Here is a 21559-nt window from a genome sequence, read left to right as displayed (position 1 = left end):
GCCTGGGGCAGAGTGGCTGGAAAGCTGCATGGAGAAAATGAAGGTGTTGGTCAACACTCAGCTGAATGCGAGCCAGCAGTGTGCCAGCTGGCTAAGAAGGCCAGTGGTGTCTTTGCTTGTATCAGAAACAGTGCAGCCAGCAGGAGCAGGGAGGTGATCATCCCTCTGTACTTAGCTCTGATGAAGCTGCATCTCAGTGTTGTGCTTACATTTGGGTCCCTCGCTACAAGAAAGACATTGAGGCCTTGGAGCGTGTCCAGAGAAGGGCAACGAAGCTGCAAAGAATCTGGAGCACAAGGCTTATGGGGAGAGGCTGAAGGAACTGGGATTGTTTCCTCCTGGGAAGGAAAGGTTGAGGAGAGACCTTGTTGCTCTCTCAGCTTCCTGAAAGGAGATTGTGGCAAGATGGGGGTTGGCCTCTTTCACATAAGTAGAGGTAGGACTAGAGGGAATGGCCTCAGGTTGTGCTGGGGCTGGAGAGGGGGGTGGGGTTCGTGTTGGATGTCAGGAAAAATTTCTTTGAAAATGTAGTCAGGTGCTGGAATGGGCTGCCCTGTGAATTGGTAGAGTCCTGGAGGTGCTCAGCAACCATCTAGATGTTGTACTGAGGGACATGGTTTAGTGGGGAAATATTGGTGGTAGTTGGATGGTTGGACTGGGTGATCTTTGAGGTCTTTTCCATCCTTGGTGATTCTATTACTCCCTGAAATAAGCTCCTGCCCACCTAATGTGCCCGGTGGAAAAAGGGTGTTGCTGCCCATTGCTGCACCAGTAGGTGTGGGAGGTGGGTCTTGCAACAGGACGCATCAGTGTTCTTGTCCTTGCTCCGGTGACTGCTCTCCCACTTGCTGACCCGGAGGCTGTAAGTTCAAACATGGAGCAAGCCCGCCATCTGCTAGAGACCAAGAAGGCTGTGGCGACCCAGATGGAGGGACTGCCCCGAACTGCAGCAGTTCAAGTCTCTGGCTGCAGGGAGTGCCTGAGTCTGCTGGGGGGACGATGGGAGGGATGGCACCTACAGGAGGTGCGAGCAGGTGGATGAGCTGCTCAGCCTTGTGGCGGAGCTTAGGGAGGAGGTGGAGAGGTTAAGATCCATTAGAGACTGTGAGAGGGAGATAGACTGGTGGTGTAACTGTGAGAAACAAGCAGAGATTGCAACCCCCAGCCTGTAGTGGGCTCTCTCCCTTGCCGTGGTCAAACCGACAGAGCTGACTTGAGAGGAGAAGAGGAATGGCAGCACGTCCCACCTCTGTTCCTCAGGTGCCTCTGAGTAATAGGTTTGAAACCCTGGAACTGGAGGGTGAGGAGGCTGAGAATGAGGTGGTGGAACAGCCTCCGAGCTTTGCTAAGGAGAGGCGGTCGGCTCCATGCTTGAAGACCGCCTCTTCTGGTAAAGAAAGGAGGGTGATAGTTGTTGGTGATTCCCTTCTACAAGGAACTGAGGGCCCAATATGTTGACCTGCCCCCACCCGGAGGGAAGTGTGCTGCCTCCCTGGGGCACGGGTCAGGGACATCTCTAGAAAGCTGCCTGGGCTTATTCACCCATCTGACTACTACCCCTTATTGGTAGTTCAGGTTGGCAGTGATGATGCTGCCAAGAGAAGCCTAAGGGTTATCAAGAATGACTTCAAGGGTCTGGGGAGGGTACTGGATGGTGCGGGAGTGCAGGTGGTCTTCTATCCCTTCAGTGGCGGGGAAGGACGCTGAGAGGATAAAAAAACCCTCCTCATCAATAAATGGCTTAGAGGATGGTGCAGGCACAAGAACTTTGGTTTTTTTTGACCATGGGGCAATTTACTTGGCTCCTGGCATGATGGCTGCAGATGGAGCTCAACTGTCTACAAGGGATAAAAGGATCCTAGCCCAGGAGCTGGCAGGCCTCATTGAAAGATCTTTAAACTAGGAAAGAAGGGGGAAGGGGACAAAATGAGGACTGCTGAGGTTCAGGTAGTTCAAGGCTCAAAAGTGAACTTGATGGGTGACGAGGGTGGAGTTCAAAGGGATGGAGTGTGGCAGGGGAATGCTGCCTCCCTGAAGTGTCTATACACTAATGCGCGCAGTATGGGAAATAAACAGGAAGAGTTGGAGATCTGCATGCGGTCACATGGTTATGATCTCATTGCGATCACAGAGACGTGGTGGGACAGCTCGCATGACTGGAATGTCGTCATGGAGGGCTATGTGCTTTTTAGGAAAGATCGGCCGGCGAGGTGGGGTGGTGGAGTTGCTCTTTACGTAAGAGAGCAGCTTGAATGTATTGAACTCCACCTGGGGGAGAGTGGTGTAGCAGTGGAGAGCTTGTGGGTGAGAATCAAGGGGCGGGCTGGTATGGCTGACACCGTTGTGGGTGTGTGCTACAGGCCCCCTGATCAGGAGGAGGAGGTTGATGAGGCCTTCCACAAACAGTTGGAAGCAGCGTCACGATCCCAGGCGCTGGTGCTTATGGGGGACTTCAATTATCCAGATATTTGCTGGAAAAGCAATGTGGCCAGGCATGCGTGGTCCAGACGGTTCCTGCAATATGTTGAAGACAACTTCCTGATGCAGGTGGTTGAGGAATCGACGAGGAGAGGGGTACTGCTGGACCTTATTCTCACTAATAGAGAAGGGCTTGTCAGGGAAGTAAAGGTCGGGGGCAGCTTGGGTTGTAGTGACCACGAGATGGTGGAGTTCAAGATCCTGAGTGGAAGAAGTAAAGCAAAAAGTAGGATTGCTATCCTGGACTTTAGGAGAGCCAACTTCGATCTCTTTCGGGGCCTACTTGGAGCTGTCTCATGGGCTAAGGTGTTGGAAGGCAAGGGGGCCTGTGAGAGCTGGTCAGCATTTAAGCAGCTCTTCTTCCAAGCTCAGGATCGGTGCGTCCCTGTGAGGAAGAAATCGGGAAAGGGTGGCAGGAGACCTGTGTGGATGAGCAAGGAGCTCGTGCACAAACTCAAAGGAAAGAAAGCCCATGAAATGTGGAAAAAGGGTTTGATTACTTGGGAAGAATACAGGAATGTTGTCAGGGCCTGCAGGGATGCGACAAGGAAGGCTAAAGCCCACCTGGAATTAAATCTGGCAAAGGGGATAAAGGATAATAAAAAAGGTTTTTTCAAGTACATTAACAGTAAAAGGGAGACAAGGGAGAATGTGGCTCCCCTGCTAAGTGACGGGGGTGTTCTGGTAACGGGGGATGCTGAGAAGGCGGAGATACTGAATGCCTTCTTTGCTTCTGTCTTCAGTGAAAAAGCTCCCCCTCGGGAATCTGAGACCCTGGAGGTTAGTGAGAGGGTCTGGGGAATGGAAGACCCCCCTTCTGTCAGGGAAGAGGTGGTCCGGGAGCGCCTAGGCAACATCAATGTTCAGAAATCCATGGGACCCGATGGGATTCATCCACGGGTGCTGAAGGAGCTGGCAGAGGTGATTGCTGAACTGCTTTCGGTCATCTTTGAGAAGTCTTGGAGAATGGGGGAGGTGCCTGAAGACTGGAAGATAGCCAACGTCACCCCGGTCTTCAAAAAAGGCAAGAAGGAAGACTCAGGCAATTATAGGCCAGTCAGCCTCACCTCTGTCCCTGGAAAGGTGATGGAACAGCTTGTGCTGGATGTCATCTCCAGACAACTGGAAGAAGAGGAGGTTATCAGGAGTAGTCAGCACGGGTTCACAAGGGGGAGGTCGTGCTTGACCAACCTGGTAGCCTTCTATGATGTTGTCTCTGGCTGGGTGGATAGGGGGAGAGCAGTGGATGTAGTTTACCTTGATTTCAGCAAGGCATTTGATACTGTCCCCCATGATGTCCTTATAACAAAGCTGAGGAACTGTGGGATAGATGAGTGTTCAGTGAGGTGGGTTGAGAACTGGCTGACTGGCAGAGCGCAGAGGGTTGTTGTTGGTGGTGCAGAGTCCGGTTGGAGGCCTGTAACTAGCGGTGTTCCTCAGGGGTCTGTGCTGGGTCTGGTCTTGTTCAACATCTTCATCAATGACCTTGATGAGGGGATAATGGCCACCCTCAGCAAGTTTGCCAATGATACGAAGTTGGGAGGATTGGCTGACACGCCTGAAGGCTGTGTTGCCATTCAGCAAGACCTGGATAGGCTGGAGAGCTGGGCAGAAAAAAACTGGATGAGGTTTAACAAAAGCAAGTGTAGAGTCTTGCATCTGGGGAGGAATAATTGCATGCACCAGTACAGGTTGGGGGATGACCTGCTGGAGGGGAGCTCTGCGGAAAGGGACCTGGGTGTCCTGGTGGATGACAGGTTGGCCATGAGCCAGCAGTGTGCCCTTGTGGCCAAGAGGGCCAATGGCATCCTGGGATGCATTATAAAGAGCATGGCCAGCAGGTTGAGGAAGGTGATCCTTCCCCTCTACTCTGCCCTGGTAAGGCCTCATCTGGAGTACTGCGTCCAGTTCTAGGCTCCCCAGTACAAAAAAGACAGGGATCTCTTGGAAAGAGTCCAGCGGAGGGCCACGAAGATGGTGAGGGGCCTGGAGCATCTCCCCTATGAGGAAAGGTAGGCCTGACCCTACCCGTAGGGAGGTGTGCTGCCTTCCTGCAGCCCGGGTCAGGGATATTTCTAGAAAACTCCCCAGCCTTATCCGCCCCTCTGATTATTACCCTCTATTGATAGTTCAGGCCGGCAGTGATGAGATCCCTGTTAGAAGCCTGAGGATTATAAAAAATGATTTTAGGAGACTGGGGAAGTTAGTTGATGGAGCGGGCATACAAGTAGTGTTTGCCAGTATTCCCTTGGTGGCAGGGATGAACGCTGAGATGACCAGGAAAAGCCATCTTATAAATGCATGGCTGAGAGGCTGGTGCAAGCGTAAAAATTTTGGATTCTTTGATCATGGGGTGGTCTACTCGGCATCTGGCCTGAGGTCTACTGATGGGAATTGCTTGTCTCCAAAAGGGAGACGGATACTTGCCCAGGAGCTGGCGGGACTTGTAGAGAGGGCTTTAAACTAGATAGGAAGGGGGAGGAGGATAAAGCCAGGCCTGCTAGAGAGCAGCCTGGGGAAATGGTAATGGGATTAGGTGAGAGGCGAGGGGCTCAGCTGAGGTGCGTCTACACTAATGCACGCAGCATGGGCAACAAACAAGAAGAGTTGGAAGCCATTGTGCAGCAGGCAAACTATGACCTAGTTGCCATAACGGAAACGTGGTGGGATTGCTCCCACGATTGGAGTGCTGCAATGGATGGCTATAAACTCTTCAGGAAAGATAGGCAAGGAAGGCGGGGTGGAGGTGTAGCTCTCTATGTTAGGGAATGCTTTTACGCTACTGAGATTATGACTGGGGACGATAACGTTGAATCCCTATGGGTAAAGATCAGAGGAAGGGCTGACAAGACAGGCACCCTGGTGGGTGTCTGTTATAGACCCCCAAATCAAGATGAAGAAACAGACGAGGTATTCTATAAGCAGCTGGCACAAGCTGCACAGTCCCCTGCCCTTGTCCTCATGGGGGACTTTAACTTCCCTGACATATGCTGGGAGTATAGAACAGCACAGAGGAAGCAGTCTAGGAGGTTTCTGGAATGCGTAGAGGACAACTTCCTGATATAGCTGGTCAGAGAGCCCACGAGAGGAACTGCCCCACTAGACCTGCTGTTCACAAACAGGGAAGGTTTGGTGGGAGATGTGGAGGTTGGAGGCTGTCTTGGACAGAGTGACCATGAAATGATAGACTTCGTGATTCATGGAGGGGGAATAGTAATACTGCTACCTTGGACTTCAGGAGGGCGGACTTTGAATTGTTCAGGGGACTAATAGGGGGAGTCCCCTGGCATTCAGTCTTAGCGAGTAAAGGGGTCCAAGAGAGCTGGTTGCTCTTCAAGAAGGAAGTCTTAAGGGCGCAGGAGCAGGCAGTCCCCCTGAGCTGCAAAATGAGCCGGCGGGGAAGAAGACCGGCGTGGATGAATAGGGAGCTATTCCTGAGGCTCCAGGAGAAAAAGAGAATCTACTGCCTGTGGAAAGAGGGACAGGCCACTCAGAATGAATACAGGAAAGTTGTTAGGATGTGTAGAGGTGAAATCAGAAAGGCAAAAGCCCAGCTTGAATTTAACCTAGCCGCTGGTGTGAAAAGGAATAAGAAACTCTTATAAATACATTAACAGTAAGAGGAGGACAAAGGAGAATATCCACTCTTTGCTGGATGAGGCTGGGAATGTGACCACTGAGGATAAGGAAAAGGCGGAGGTTCTGAATGCCTTCTTTACGTCTGTCTTTAAAAGTCAGACCAGTTATCCTCAGGATACTCCTCTCTCTGACCTGGTAATCTCGGCCGGGGAGCACACTAACCCCCCTGTGATTCTGGAAGAAACAGAGACCTACTGCTCCAGCTGGACTGTCACAAGTCGATGGGGCCAGATGAGATCCACCCGAGAGTGCTGAGGGAACTGGCGGAGGTGACAGCCGAGCCGCTTTCCATCATCTGTCAGCGCTCCTTGTTGACTGGTGAGGTCCCAGAAGACTGGAGGCTTGCCAATGTGACTCCCATTTATAAGAAAGGTCGTAAGGAGGATCCGAGGAACTACAGGCCTGTCAGCCTGACCTCGGTGCCAGGGAAGGTTATGGAGCAGATTGTCTTGAGGGAGATCATGCGGCATGTGCGGGATGAGCGGGGGATCAGGCCTAGCCAGCATAGGTTCATGAAGGGCAGGTCCTGTTTGACCAACCTGATCTCCTTCTATGATCTAGTGACCCATCTGGTGGATGAAGGAAAGGCTGTTGATGTGGTCTACCTAGACTTCAGCAAAGCCTTTGACACTGTCTCCCACAGCATTCTCCTGCAGGAGCTGGCAGCCCGAGGCTTGGATGGGTACACTCTTGGCTGGGTGAGGAGCTGGCTGGAGGGCCGGGCACAGAGAGTGGTGGTGAATGGAGTCAAATCCAGCTGGCGACCAGTCGTGAGTGGTGTTCCGCAGGGGTCGGTGCTGGGGCCTGTCCTCTTCAATATCTTTATTGATGACCTGGATGAGGGCATCGAGTGCACCCTCAGTAAATTCGCAGATGACACCAAATTGGCTGGAAGTGTGGATCTGCCTGGGGGTAGCGAGGCCATACAGAAGGATCTGGACAGGCTGGAGAGCTGGGCTGGAGCCAATGGGATGAGTTTCAACAAGGCCAAATGCCGGGTCCTGCACTTTGGCTATAACAACCCCAGGCGACGCTACAGGCTTGGGGCGGTGTGGCTGGAGGACTGCGTAGAGGAAATGGGCCTGGGGGTATTGATTGATGCTCGGCTGAACATGAGCTGACAGTGTGCCCAGGTGGCCAAGAAGGCCAATGGCATCCTGGCTTGCATCAGAAACAGTGTTGCAAGCAGGAGCAGAGAGGTGATTGTTCCCCTATATTCAGCACTAGTGAGGCCGCACCTCGAGTACTGTGTCCAGTTTTGGGCCCCTCACTGCAAGAAAGATATTGAGGCCCTGGAACGTGTTCAAAGGAGCGCAACAAAGCTGGTGAGGGGTCTGGAACACAGGGCTTATGAGGAGAGGCTGAAGGAGCTGGGAATGTTCAGCCTGGAGAAGAGGAGGCTCAGGGGAGACCTCATTGCTCTCTATAACTTCCTGAAGGGAGGTTGTAGTGAGCTGGGGGTCGGCCTCTTCTCTCGTGTCATTAGTGATAGGACCAGAGGGAATGGTTTCAAGCTATGGCAGGGGAGATTCAGGCTGGACATGAGGAAGTATTACTTTTCAGAAAGGGTGGTCAGGCACTGCAATGGACTGCCCAGGGAGGTGGTGGAGTCACCAACCCTGGGGGTGTTCAAGGAAAGACTGGATGTTGCGTTGAGGGACATGGTTTAGTAGGAGCTATTGGCAATAGGTGAATGGTTGGACTGGATGATCTTTTAGGTCTTTTCCAACCTTAGTGATTCTATGATTCTAAAGGCTGAGTGAACTGGGTCTGTTCAGCCTTGAGAAAAGAAGACTGAGAGGGGACCTGATCCAGGTCTATAAATATCTGAGGTGTGGGGGCCATAGTGGTGAGGCCGGACTCTTTTCAGTGGTGAGTGGAGACAGGACAAGGGGAAACGGCCAGAAACTGCAGCATAGGAAGTTCCACACAAACATGCGCAAGAACTTCTTTACAGTGAGGTGACGGAGCACTGGAACAGGCTGCCCAGGGAGGTGGTGGAGTCTCCTTCTCTGGAGATGTTCAAGACCTGCCTGGATGTCTACCTGTGCGACCTGCTGTAGGGAACGTGCTTTGGCAGGGGGTTGGACTCAATGATCTCTGGAGGTCCCTTCCAACCCCTACAATTCTGTGGTTCTGTGATACGGCTGTGGTGAAGTGGGGTTCAGTCTCTTGTAGGTAACAGTGACAGGACAAGTTAAATAGCTCAAGTTGCTCCAGGGAAGGTTCAGGTTGGATATTAGGAAAAATGAAAAACTGATTTGTCTGAAAGAGTGGTCAGACATAGGAACAGGCTGCCTGGGGTGGAGGTGGAGTCACTGCACCTAGGTGTGAAAAAGTGCAGATGTGGTGCTGATGGACACGATTTAGTGGCAGTGTTGGTGGTAGTTGGTTAGACCAGATGATCTTAGAGATCTTTTCTAACCTTAATGATTCTGTGATTCTTTGACTTAGTCACCATCACAGAAATATGGTGGGATCATTGTCACGACTGGAGTGCTGCAATGGATGGCTATAACCTCTTCAGGTGGAATAGGCAAGGAAGGAGTGGCAGTGGGATGGTTCTCAATGTTGGAGAATGTTTTGAATTTGTACAGGTTTAGTGTTGGTAATTATGAAGTCCTTACGGATAAGGAGCAGGGGAAGGCTGACAAAGCTGACGTCCTGGTGGGAGTCTGTTATAAACCACCCAACCGGGATGAAGAGGCAGATGAAGCATTCTACAAGTGACTGGCAAAAGTCCAACCGTCACTAGCCCTTGTTCTCATGGGGAGCTTCAACTTACCCAGCGTTTCCTGGAAATAAAATACAGCAGAGAGAAAAGTCTGGGAGGTTCCTGGAGTGTATGGATAATGATAACTGCCTGACACAGCTGATAAGAGCCTACCAGGGGGGCGCTCAGTTAGAATTGCTGTTCACAAAGCAGGAAGGGCTGGAGAGAGATGTGGCTGGAAGCTGTCTTGAGCATAGCAACTATGGAGTGATAGAGTTCTATTTAGAACATTGGTTGGGGGAGTTCCTTGAGAGATGGTCCTGGAGGTCAAAGGGGTCCAGGAAGGCTGGACATTGCTCAAGAAGGGAGTCTTAAAGGAGCAGGCTGCCCCTGTGCCCAACTGAGGGGGAGAAGACTGAGCTGGCTGAACAGGGAGATTTGCTGAGTCTTCAAGAGAGGAAACGAAGAGTTTATCAACTTTGGAAGAAGGGGCAGGCAACTCAAGAAGAGTACAAGGATATTGCTAGGATATACAGAGAGGCATATGGATGCATTTAGAAAGTGTGGCCAGCAGGTTGTGGGATTTGTTCCTCCCCCTCTGCTCAGCCTTGGTACGATTCTGGGTTCCTCAGTTTAAAAACTGACTCCTAGAGAATCCACCAGAGGGCAACAAAGATTATGAGGGGGCTGCAGCATCTCCCCTATGAGGAAGGGCTTAAAGACCTGGGGCTTTTAAGGCTCCAGACCAGCCTGGAGAAGAGATGGCTGAGAGTGCGTTTTGCCAGTGGAAGTAGTCAGCACAAAGGTCACAGATGAAGTTGAAGTGTGTTTATTTAAATTTAAGCAATGAGAGAAGTGAAATTATACAGCAAGAATAATACAGAGCAGGGCACCTAACCATTACTACATGAGGATAGCGATAGTGATTAAGAAAGATACATCACAATTGCCCTGATGTTTTACCATCATCCAGATCCACAGTTGCTGGAGAGCCCCAGTTGCAGTGAGGATTTGGAGAACCTTTGCTGGCACCTGGGAGGTCCTGTGCAGTGCATCCACTTGTGGGTGAGGTCTCCAATTTCACTGAGATTATTTCCTCTGTAGGAGGCTCAGGGGAGACCTTATCATTCTACAACTGCCTTGACAGCAGGAGGCTGTGGTGAGGTGGGAGTTTGCCTCTTCTCTCAGGTAACAGCAATAGAAGAGGTGATGGCCTCAAATTGTGCCGGGGGAGGTTCAGGTTGGATATTAGGAAAGACTTCTTTTCAGAAAGTGTGCTGAGGTACTGGTGCAGGCTGCCCAGGTAGGTGGTGGAGTCACCATACCTGGAGGTGTTCAGGAGCCATGGAGATTGGCACTGAGGAATGAGGTGAGTGACCATGGTGGGAACAGGCTGACGGTTGGACTAGGTGATCTTAGAGGTCTTTTCCAGCCTTGATGATTCTATGTTTGCTTACTGATCCTGTTGCTAAAAGGGATGTGGAGACTTGGACTTGGAAGTATGTAAGCCTGTGCTGCAGTTCAGTGCCTGGCCCTGTCACTGCAACAGGAGGGCAGCAGGGATACCAGCTGTGTGCGATGTGAGCAGGTGGGTGATCTGCTCAGCCTGGTGGCAGAGCTAAGGGAGGAAGTAGAAGTGCTGAGGAGCATCCAGGGTGAGAGGGGGACTGACTGGTGGAGTTGCACTCTGCCATCCCTACAAGAAAGGTGTGGGGTGATGCTTTTCAGGCAGTGGGGGATCATCTGCCATCTCACAGTCAGGTGGGAGGGGGTGACCTCCGAGACAGTGAGGGATGGAAACAAGTCCCTGTTTGGGGCAACGAGAGTACTGGCCCTCTGCCTGTCCCACCCTCCCAGGTGCCCTTATGTAACAGGTATGAGGCTCTGGAGCTGGACAGACTGGGGGCTGTAGATGTTGGTGAGGGTCCATCTATGCAGGAGAGGTTGCCTAAGGCCACAGTGTATTGTGTTGCCACAGTGTCAGTCAGGAAAAAAAAGGGCTGTCATCATAGGGGACTCCATTCTGAGGGAAACTGAGGGCCTAATATACTGCTCAGATCCATCCCACAGGGAGGTGCATGCCTGCCTGGTGCCCAGGTGAGAGATGTTGCTAAGAACATCACCTACCTGGTCAAGCTCTCTGATTGTTATCTATTACTAGTTTTCCACATAGGAAATGAAGAGGTAGGCAAAAGAAGTTCTTGGATGATCAAAAAGGACTTTGGGGCTCTGGGAAGACTTCTGAAGGGATCAGGAGTTCAAGCTGTGTTGTCCTCTGTCCTCTCAGTTGGTGATGGATCTGCACAAACGGAGGAGGGAATGAATGGCTTTCAGAATGGTGTCACCCTCAGGGCTTTGGGTAGCATGGCTTGGGATACAGCCTTGAGAAAGGGGGAATGCTGATGGCAGACAGGGGCCAACTGATGAGAAGGACTGCAAATATCCTTGGAAACAAGCTGGCTGGGCTGGTTAGCAGGGCTTTAAACTAGATATGGGGGAAGGAGGTGTACTGGGTGACAGAGAACTGGGAATGCTGTCGCCTTGGGAGGAGGTAAGGAAAAACCACAGACTTGTCCTGGAGGTAGTGGGGAGGGCTCCTCTGAGAAGGCAACGATGCCAATGATTGGAATACTCTGATTGAGGGCTACAGGCTTTTTGGAAGGGACAGATAGAGTTGGAGGGGTGGAGGAGTTGTCCTCTATCTTAGAAAGTGGATAGATTGTATGGAGCTGTGTCTGAGGAACAGTCATGATCAGGTAGAGAGCTTGTGGGTAAAAAAAAATCAAGGATCAGTTCAGTAAAGGGCATGTAGTGGTTGGGATCTGCTACAGGCCACCTGATCAGGAGGAGGCTGCTGATGAAGCCTTCTTGCTTCAGCTGGGGGAGGTGTGCTTATGGGCTCTTGCCCTGATGGGGGATTTCAACCCTGCTGGGATAGCAGCATGGTGGGTGGCAGACAGTACAGGAGATCCCTGGAGTCTGTCGAGGACAACTTCCTGGTCCAGGTAATAGATAGACCAACCTCAGGCTTACTGGACCTGGTGCTCTCCTCTGCATTAGTGAGCATTAAAGAGGTTAAGATTGGAGGCAGCCTGGGCTGTAGTGACCATGCCTTTGTGGAGTCTGAGATCTTAAAGAATGTGAGCCTGGCAAAAAGCAGAGCTAGAACCCTGTGCTTCAGGAGAGCAAAATTTGAGCTGCTCAAGGAACTGCTGAGTGGGATCCCCTGAGAAACTGTCCTTAAGAGCATGGGCACAGAACAGAGCTGGCAGCTCTTTAAGGACACCCTTCTGAGAGCACAACAGCAGCAGAAGTTGAGCAGCGGAGGCAGGCTTCTGTTGTGGCTGTACAAGGACCTGCAGCTTAAACTGAGAGAAAAGAGGGAAATGTACAGAAAGCAGAAGCAGGGTTGTGTATCCTGAGAGGAATACAGGGCTGTTGTCTGCCTTTGTAGAAATAGGGTTAGGAAAGGCAAGGTGCAGATAGAGCTCAACTTAGAGAGTGTGTAATTAATGAATGTACAGATGTTATAATTATGAAATATACCAGAGAGTTTGGCTAAGCAGTTATTATACCAAAAGAGAATAGATGGAATGCTTACCTGTATCCTGGGCTCGCTATGAAACTCCAGCAGAGTGGAGCTCCAGGAGACATCCTTCCCTGCTGGAAGTCAGCTCTTGAATGAGTCTAGGAGAGGTGGAGCCACCTCTTCCAGCAGCTGAATTGCCTTCACCTGTGCTCCTCTGGCTGACTCAAGGCTCACCTCAGGTGATCAATCAGAGGTTCAGGCCGTGACTCAGCACTTCCCATACACTCCACCCCTTCATGGCGTGAACCAACGATCAGGTTGACTAAAGGGTAAGCTTTCCCTAATACAGAGATCTGCTGTATTGCGATGCTTATACAGTTTTCATTGTGACGCATGTTGGTACAACTCAAGACAAGTGATGATCAGTGAATGTCCATATTCTTTCATGGGCCAGTGCTCGATGATGTGACTGGAGGCATGCGGCCATGAGGTGCAGGTCCGTTCTATGTTCCATCAGTCCCATGCAGACCATCACCGGGTGTTGCACGTGATCTGACAGCAACACTGGAACGCTTTGGCATTTCGTTCCTTCCAGTGATCCTGAAGGCTCACAGACTCACGGGTAGTAATACAGATGTTTCAGAGGTACCAGGAGGGGAAGGTCTGCTCTCCAGGGCAAGATACAGGCTGTATTTCTATCCTGCATCAACACTTCCGCCTGTACTGGGGCACGTCCTGGCCGCCTGTACCACACCTTCTGGCCAGATGTCTGCGGCTGCATAACGATATCAGGCACCAAAGGAGGTGTCCTGATCTGCCACAGGGACATGATGGGGGTCCCTTTAGCAATAAAGATCGCAGTGTTGACCACAATATCAGTAGGCCATGTACCTATTACTGGAGGGACTACTGAGCCTCCCACCTCCAACAGTCACCCCCAAGGTGCAATTAAGGCCACACCACTTGGGTCCTACCTGCAGCTTCCAGGGCCATTTTATTTTATGGGTACCTGGATCTAAATTCTCAGGGGCAGGGAGCAGAAGATTATTTTTGTTACCAATCTGGGGTCTTACCTGATGATCAGTGCCTGTAATTTGGATCCTAAGTGGGGTGACCCATGTCATCTGCAACATTCTCAGGGCACTGGTCTGCCTTCTTGGGGTCTTTCATTCAGGTCCTGCAAGGTTTCATAGAATCTTTTCGTCCACCCCTGCAAGGACTGGGAGTCAGTCTTCAGGGCAGTCTTAAGTACACAGTTATAATAATGTTCAATGAGGCCTGCCTCCATTGGATTACATGGCAGGTGGAATCGCCATTCGATGTTATTTTCTTCTGCCCAGCGCTGTATCGTTGCACCAGTAAAATGAGTCCCTTGGTCGCTCTCGATGACTTGAGGTGTCCCGTAGGCAGACATCAGTTTAGTGAGTGCCTTGATGGTATATGCCTGGTTTGCTTTTGGTACTGGATAGGCCTGCAGCAGCCCACTTGCAGTGTCGACACAGGTCAGGGCGTATCTTGCCCCTTCGGAGCGAGGAAGGGGCCCGATGTAATCGACCTGCCATCACTGGAGAGGATTGTGTCCCCTAGCAAGATGGGCTGTTGTTTTGGGCAATGATCTTGGTCTCATCTTCGAGCAAGCGTCACAATGCTGGCATGCCTGGACAATATACCTGCCCATAGCTGTATGGGCAGCCCCAATGCTTTAGCAGCTGGCCACATTGTCTTTTGTCCAGCATGCTGTAGCTTCTGATGTAACCAATGGGCAATGTTCTCAGCTGGCAAATTCTCAATCCAGCCAACTTGGGCCAGCGTGTCAGTTTCATAATTTCCCGGTGACTGTAGGGGCTGATGGCCAGAAACATGGTAGACACATATAGTCCTGTGTTTGACTGGATTCCATATGTCTAACCACACATCTCTGTCGCCTTCCTTTTGGTGACCCCTGGTTGATGTCCCCTCGTGAAGTGTTCCGACAGCCCTGGCCGATTCACATGCTTTTCATGACACCAATGTGGTGAGCGGCAAAATGGCGTTTATTGCAAGCAACACACTCTTCTTATAGTTTTCCCCTATGTGACAGTGCTACCAATCACCCTCGTTATGGTTATCTATGCCCAGTAGACGTATATCATGCCTTGTCGTCTTCATATATGGTCTTGCTTGTTCTCCTTTCTTATCCTCAGGAAATGTGTTACCATGGTTTCCCATGAATCAAGGGGCCCCTGCGGATCCTGTTACCATCCGGTGACCTCCACAGCCCCCGCTTTACGTATTCTGTTGACTACGCATCTCTGCCCCAGATTGGCCAGGCATGGGTAGTCCATTACTGGGTGGACCACTGCAATCCAAAGATTGAGCCCCCGGTACACAGCCCAACTATCTGTGCAGATGTTCAGGATACCTTCACTGGGTTCCTTGGTTATAACCATCCACACGGCTCGCAGTTCTGCCCATTGGCTGCTCTGACCATCCCCCTCATCAAAACAGATTGTCTCGGTGGAAGGATGGTATGCTATTGCTCTCCACTTGCTCGGGTTGCCCTTGCTGGACCGGTCTGTGTAGCAGGCATCTTCAGGGATAGGATATTTTCCTTCCTGAACGGGACTCTTCTCTGGTGGAGCGACCGATGTTTCTTTTGGTGCATCACTGTGATACCTCATGGGGCCTAGGATCTTCTGGAGTTCTTCTTTCAAGGGTGATGAACGCAGACTGCTCCTTTGGCTGAGGTAGGCGACCCATTGTGCCACTGTTTGTGCTTGCACCACCCCTGTCTTAGGAAGGTGGGTCAGATCTTTCATCCACCCCTGAATCGGCAGAGTGGTCTTAACTAAAACTTCAGCCGTTTGAGTTATTGGCTCTACTGCCTGTAATGCAGAGTAGGCAGCCAATAACTGTTTTTCAATCATACTGTATCTTTCTCCTGCTCCATGCCAGACCTGAGACTAGAAACCAGTGGGGATCCAAACAGAACTCTGGTGTTGCCACAGGCCCCAACCAAAACCATCTTGAGTAACATGGACATCCAACTTGGCTGGGAGGGTAGGATCAAACACACCCAATGCCTGGGCTTGTTCAGCTGCCAGTTTTGCTTGTTGGAAAGCATCCTGTTCTGTTTTACCCCAGTCCCATAGCTGCCCCTTTTTTGCAAGTCCGTACAGTGGCAGCTGCGCTAGGTGAGGTATAAAGGAACGCCAGTAACCCAATATACCTAGAAACTCTTGCGGCTGCTTCGATGTTGTAGGGACTGGGAACGCCTGAACCTTATCTATAACAGCACTGGCTAGCACTTTGGTCTTTCCTGACCAAACCACCCCCAGGAATTTTACGGACAGGCCTGGACCTTGCACCTTTTGGGGATTTAGAGCCCATCCCCTCTGTTGTAAATAGGTGGTTAATGAATCTGCTGCCTGTCCTACTGCTTCCAGTGAGTCGGATGTCAGCAGGAGATCATCAATATAATGATATACAATAACATCATCAGGTTTTCTCCAGTCAGCCAGGTCACGCGCCACTAGATTGTGACAATACGTTGGTGAATGCACGTACCCCTGTGGCAGGACATGGAAGGCCTACTGCCTGCCTCCCCACGTAAACGCAAACTGATCTTGCGATTCCTCAGCAATTGGGATACTGAAGAATGCATTTGCTAGATATAGAACACAATGATAGGTTTTTATCTCCCTGCTCAATGCCTCCATTAGGGAGGCAATGCTGGATACCGCTGCATGAATAGGCGGTGTGACTTTATTTAATTCTCTGTAATCTACTGTCATTCTCCATGTGCCACCTGACTTTCACACTGGCCATAAGGGGGAGTTATATGGGCTGTGTGCAGGTCTTACAATGCCCACTTTTTCTAATTCCTGCACTGTTCTCGATATTTCATCTTGCCCACCCGGGAGTCTATACTGTCTAACATTAGTAATCCGGCGCGGTTTCGGCAGGCAAACAGGCCCATGTTTTGCATGGCCTCTTAACATTGCCCGCACTGCCCGGATACTGATACATCTTTGTCGAAGTCTGAACTCTCCCACAGTTGTTTGGAGAGCCAGACCCCATAGAATGTCTATGCCCAGGATGTATTCTTGGACTGGGGCAATAGACACCTTGTACTCCTGGGGTGGGAGATGCCCAACCCCCAATTTTAACCATGTTTGGGTGACAGGAATAGTCTGTCCCCCAAAACCACCAATCATCACTCTGTTGCCATCAAATTTCCTCGGATCTCCATAGGTAATTGATGTTTCTGCTCCTGTGTCTACCAATGCCATCACTCTCTGAATATTTTTTCGGGACCAATAAATTGTTAATTCTACATAGGGCCTCTGGTCCTGTCTGGAGGCCCTACGGGGACTAACATCCCTTGTCACGCCATGAATTGTGCTATGGCCAAATCTTTTGCTTCCGCTGGCTCAGGCATTGTGGCCCGAGACACCTGAGGTGGCTTTTTTTTCCTATTTGGAACAACAAAATCTTCTAGGTTCCATGTTGTTGTTGGAACCCTCTCTATAACCCTCACCCTTGATTTCTTAGGGTAGTTCTGGAATTTTTGATTGTCCTTTAGTTGTCTCCAAAGCTGGAGAAGGACATGGTTGGGCTGTCAGTCAATGTTAGCAAATTGGACCCCAGCCCGAATTAAATCATTAAACATTTGTTTTCAGGAGACCCTTATGGGTCCCGATGGAGGAGCTTGAGTAGCCGCCATTTTGGTTTTACTTACTGGCAGGACCTCTGCTTCTTCCAACATCCGAATGTTGCACCTAGTCTGCAGGCGTTCTGTTTCTCCCAGGTCAGCCTCTAACAGGGCAGCCTGCTGGACTACAGCTTCTGAGGCCACCAGGGGATTTAATATAGAGACTGAAGTACCATAGAGATGAGAGGGAGCTTGCTGTAGAATCAAGTCTCCCATTCCTGCTGAGAATTTGACCATATCAGTGCCATCAAATGCGTCTTCATAGATAGCTTCCCTTACATCCAGTTCACAGATATAATTTTGAAGGTCCTCCATGGAGGACCACATCCCTGTACGTAGAGGTATATCCCATTTATTTGGCCATACGCATATGGCCAGGCTGTTACATGCAGATGAGTCTGGGCAGGGGGCCACTGATCAGGCGGCACCCCTGACAGCACGGACTTCTAACAAGATGGACTTCTAATGGATCTGTCAAAATTGGAGATTTGAGATCTAACTTAGATTTCTTATTTTCTTGATCAATGAAACCTGATGCAGGAGTCTGGTCATTGTCTATTGAAATGTTACGAGCTTGATCTATTGGAAGATGCAGAATTGGTTCCTTCCCTGTTAATATGCCAAGTTCTTGCTCTAACTTTTCGATACGGTCTTTCAAAAGTTGATTTTCATTCTCTAAAGTATTATTCCTCATTTCAGCATGATTTAAAGCATTTAACAGTGGCTGTGCCATTGTGGAGACAGCCAATTGTCTTTCTTTAGTGATCAGTACATCTTTGCTAAGTCCCTGAAAGTAATCTGCCATGTGATATAGGGAGATATTTCCCATAACACGAAGGGGACCCCATTTTTCATTGATAACTGCTAGTTCATAATAGGGAGATCCCACAAACCCTGGGATCTGTCCGGGGATCATTTTGTCTAAGGGGTTGATGTTCTCCCCCTGACCCACTTATAGTAATTCCATAGAAAGCCAGCATGGCTTCACCAAGGGCAGATCGTGCCTCACCAATCTCATGGCCTTCTATGATGGAGTGGCAGCTTCAGTGGATGTCATCTACCTGGACTTCTGCAAGGCCTTTGACATGGTCCCTCAGCACATCCTTCTCTCTAAATTGGAGAGGTGTGGATTTGAAGGACGGACTGTTTGATGGATTAGGAATTAGCTGGCTGGATGCAGCCAAGGGGTTGTGATCAATGGTTCTGTGTCAGGGTGGAGCTCACAAGCAGTGTCCCTCAGGGGTTGGTCTTGGCTCTTCAACATCTTCATCAATGACATAGATGATGGCATCGAGTGCATCCTCAGCAAATTTGCAGATGACACCAAGCTGAGCAGTGCAGTCGATACATTGAAGGGAAGGGAAGCCATCCAGAGGGACCCGGACAGGCTGGAAAAGTGGGCCCATGAAAACCTAATGAGGTTCAGTATGGCCAAGTGCAGGGTGCTGCACTTGGGTTGGGGCAATGCCAGGTATTTATACAAACTGGGGGAAAATCTTGTTGAGAGCAGCCCCGTGGAGAAGGACTTGAGGAGAAGCTGGACATGAGCCAGCAGTGTGTGCTTGCAGCCCAGGAGGCCAACTGTGTTCTGGGCTGCATCAAAAAAGGGGTGGCCAGCAGGGAGAGGGAGGCATTCAAGGCCAGGCTGGATGTGGCATGTAGCAGGGGGGGGTTAAAATTAGATGATTTTTGTGGTCCTTTTCAACCCAGGCCATTCTATGACTTGAGACACAGGAGGTTTTAGCTATGAGAAGTTGGAAGCTGCCTACCCCACCTGGAGTGACCTGGCTCCACTAAACTGGGGACATGTGCTTTGTGTAGCTGGAGCATCACTTGGGCATCAACTCATCCTTGAGGGTCCTGACAACCAGGGGCTGAAACTATCACCACAGATTTTCCATGGAAACAATGGATGGAGATTAGCTTGCTCAAAGGAAGGTTAATGTCAGAATTGTGTCAGGCTGTCTTAGATGAATTGGAAAATGCAGAAGAGGGCTTAGATTGATTGACTTCCAAGTGAGATACCCAAGGTGGAATTATTTCTACTACAAGCGAGTGTCACAGAGCATGCCTTGAATTGCTGATTCTAAATCATCTCAGCGAAGTTGGATTTAGCTTGTGTTACACAGACAAATGTGAATGTTCCTTTCCCACAGAAGTGACTGTACTAAAGCACTGTAAACTGCAGAAATTGGTTATTTTTCACTGTAAAAGTATTTTTTAATACTGTGCAGCTAAATACTATTTGTCATCCTGTACAGATAGAGTTGTCCAAACGTAATCTACTTTCCTATCATTCTGCATTTCAGAGTTCAAGCAACAGCATCTTGCAGGTCAACCTGCACAAGTAGAGATGAATAAGACTAGCATGTCAAATCCAAAATTCAGTGCTGTTTTATTGTGTGTGTACAACTGCTTTGGCTTTGATAACCACATAGTAGAAAACATGAGCACAGGAAAAACTTCATCCGTTTATCATTTTTTATTAGTGTTAAACCAACCAGTCTTAATTCAAAAAAACAAAATATACACACGTGGTCAGTTTGCTAAGATAGAATAATACTATGACCCATCTTATACAATGATTGTACTTAACAGTAACTCTGCCCTTCACCCTTAAAGCAAATTTAAGTCTTTCAGAAGCTATTTTGAGTGGATTCTTTGCCCTAATGAGATATGAACTGTAACAAGTGCAGCAATGATCTACAGCCTGTTAATCATACAAATATACTGCAGCTGGAAATAATTCCTCCCTGTGAAAGAATGGGAGGATTCTGAAAGAATTATGGGTAAATTAGTCCACTCTTATATCCTCTCAAATAAATATTTATCTGTCTTGGGAGAAAGGCTGAGAGAAAAAGCATGATATGTATATTAAGCAGCTGCCCACAGTATGGCTCCTATTGTACAAAAACAATGCTGGAACTCAGACCAAGCCATGATCTCAGTGCAGAGATAAGAAGCAGCCTGGAGCAAAGCTCCTTGCAGATACACAACTTCACTGGAAGCCCTGCCACCTACAGCCTCTTACGTGTCTGACAAGCAGTGCAGCAGTTATGGTTTCACTGAATGTTTATCTACTTCTACAATAAAACCTACAATAAAAGTTTGTATTAAAATTGAATTTATGTTTAGTCTCGAAGTATGCTATGATGAAAAAAAAGACTTAAAAGCCTGGGTACAGAAACCACTATGCTTTTTAGTCTACTGGAATATTAAGTACCAGTTGCGGTGCAGGCAGAAAGGCTTCTTTGGTTGTTACAGCTGCTTCCATTAGTTAGCAGAAAGCTGAAATACCTTAAAAACGCTGCTATGGTCCTGCACAGAAGCATTAAACTCACAAGTAATGCTTACCCAAGCAAAATGGAATGACTGATCCCAGCAGCTCACATGCACCCCTTGGCATTCCACTACCTTCCTCCTGCTGTGGATGAGGCACTGGAGAACAGAAGAGCTGCAGGAAGCCCCGGGGGAGCCATGCTCTGCTCCCTCCCTCTGAAATACAGGTGCTTAATTTACATCCTGGCACACTCACTGTAAACCGTAAGCAAAAATCTAGAGTTGCAGAGATGGAAGTAAACATTGTCCTATAAAGTTAAGTCATGTAAGTTGCTCCTCTACCACCATGTGGTGTAGTGGTAGAAGATGCCCTTCTTATGTAAGGCATCATTTTACATGGCTTCCCAAAATCCAGTGAAAGTGAGAACAGTGATACGTTTTGGATTCTAGCGCTACCTCCCTTGGTTGGCTGGCATTCTCACACTGCTAAGCATCTGTTAATACTGCAGTTGCACGACTTCACACGGTGAGATTCTATAGTTCTTTTAGCAAAGGGGGGCCTTTTCAAACTCCCAAGGCAACATTTTTCCTATATAGCACTTAGCTCTAGCACACAGTCCCTTTTGTAAACCAAGGTGATTTCCAACATGTAAGTGAACAAGGAAAGAGCTCTAGGTTTCTCTTAAGTGGCAAGTGCAATTGGCTTGTGTTATAATCTAGCCACTGAGAAGGTTAATTGCATAGGGGGCTATGTTTGCTTTCGCTTAAGCTTCTGTTAGTGATACAGTACTAATAAATTACCCTGGAGAGAAATAAATAAATAGGTTGGCATCCCCCAGACACTACAAAGGAAATCCAGAGAATTCAGGAAAGCAGTCCTGATGGTCCTGGGAAGGTACTCTGCTAACAAGTCCAGCTCATACCACTGTCTGTACAGGAGTGACGCACTGCGCGGGAGAGCCAGCTCTCTCTGAGGACGAGGTGGAGCGGTTGGTGATTTCTCTCTGCAGCTCCTCCACTTTCTTCTGCAGCTCAGCCCGCTTGGCAAGAAGCTCCTTGTAGCGGTTGTGGACAGGCTCCTGCAAGAAAAGCTGGAGCTGAGGGCTGCAAGGCAAGTGTGCAAGCCTGAACCTCATCATGGTGCCACCGATCTTGCACTTCTGCTTTACCCAACACAGGTAGCGTAACAGTGGCGAAACAAAACCTAACGTATATCTTGATAGGTGAC

At 49.4% G+C, this 21559-nt stretch overlaps 1 protein-coding gene across 4 annotated transcripts in view; it reads right to left on the bottom strand.

Annotated features, from left to right (window-relative positions):
- Positions 1-7925: 7925 nt before the first annotated feature.
- MTMR2 (myotubularin related protein 2) overlaps positions 7926-21559 on the bottom strand; it is a 75328-nt gene continuing 61694 nt past the window's right edge. For all 4 annotated transcript variants that reach the window (XM_048937288.1, XM_048937308.1, XM_048937298.1 and 1 more), the window contains one exon: positions 7926-21410. In XM_048937288.1, coding sequence (XP_048793245.1) covers positions 21249-21410 — 162 coding nt within the window. In that variant the 3' untranslated portion in view covers positions 7926-21248. The remainder of the gene's footprint in view (positions 21411-21559) is intronic.

The sequence above is a fragment of the Lagopus muta genome, chromosome 1, assembly GCF_023343835.1.
Source record: "Lagopus muta isolate bLagMut1 chromosome 1, bLagMut1 primary, whole genome shotgun sequence".
In the NCBI taxonomy this organism is placed as follows: domain Eukaryota; kingdom Metazoa; phylum Chordata; class Aves; order Galliformes; family Phasianidae; genus Lagopus; species Lagopus muta.
Note: the sequence above shows the minus strand (reverse complement) of the source record. Positions and strands in the feature narration are given on the sequence as shown.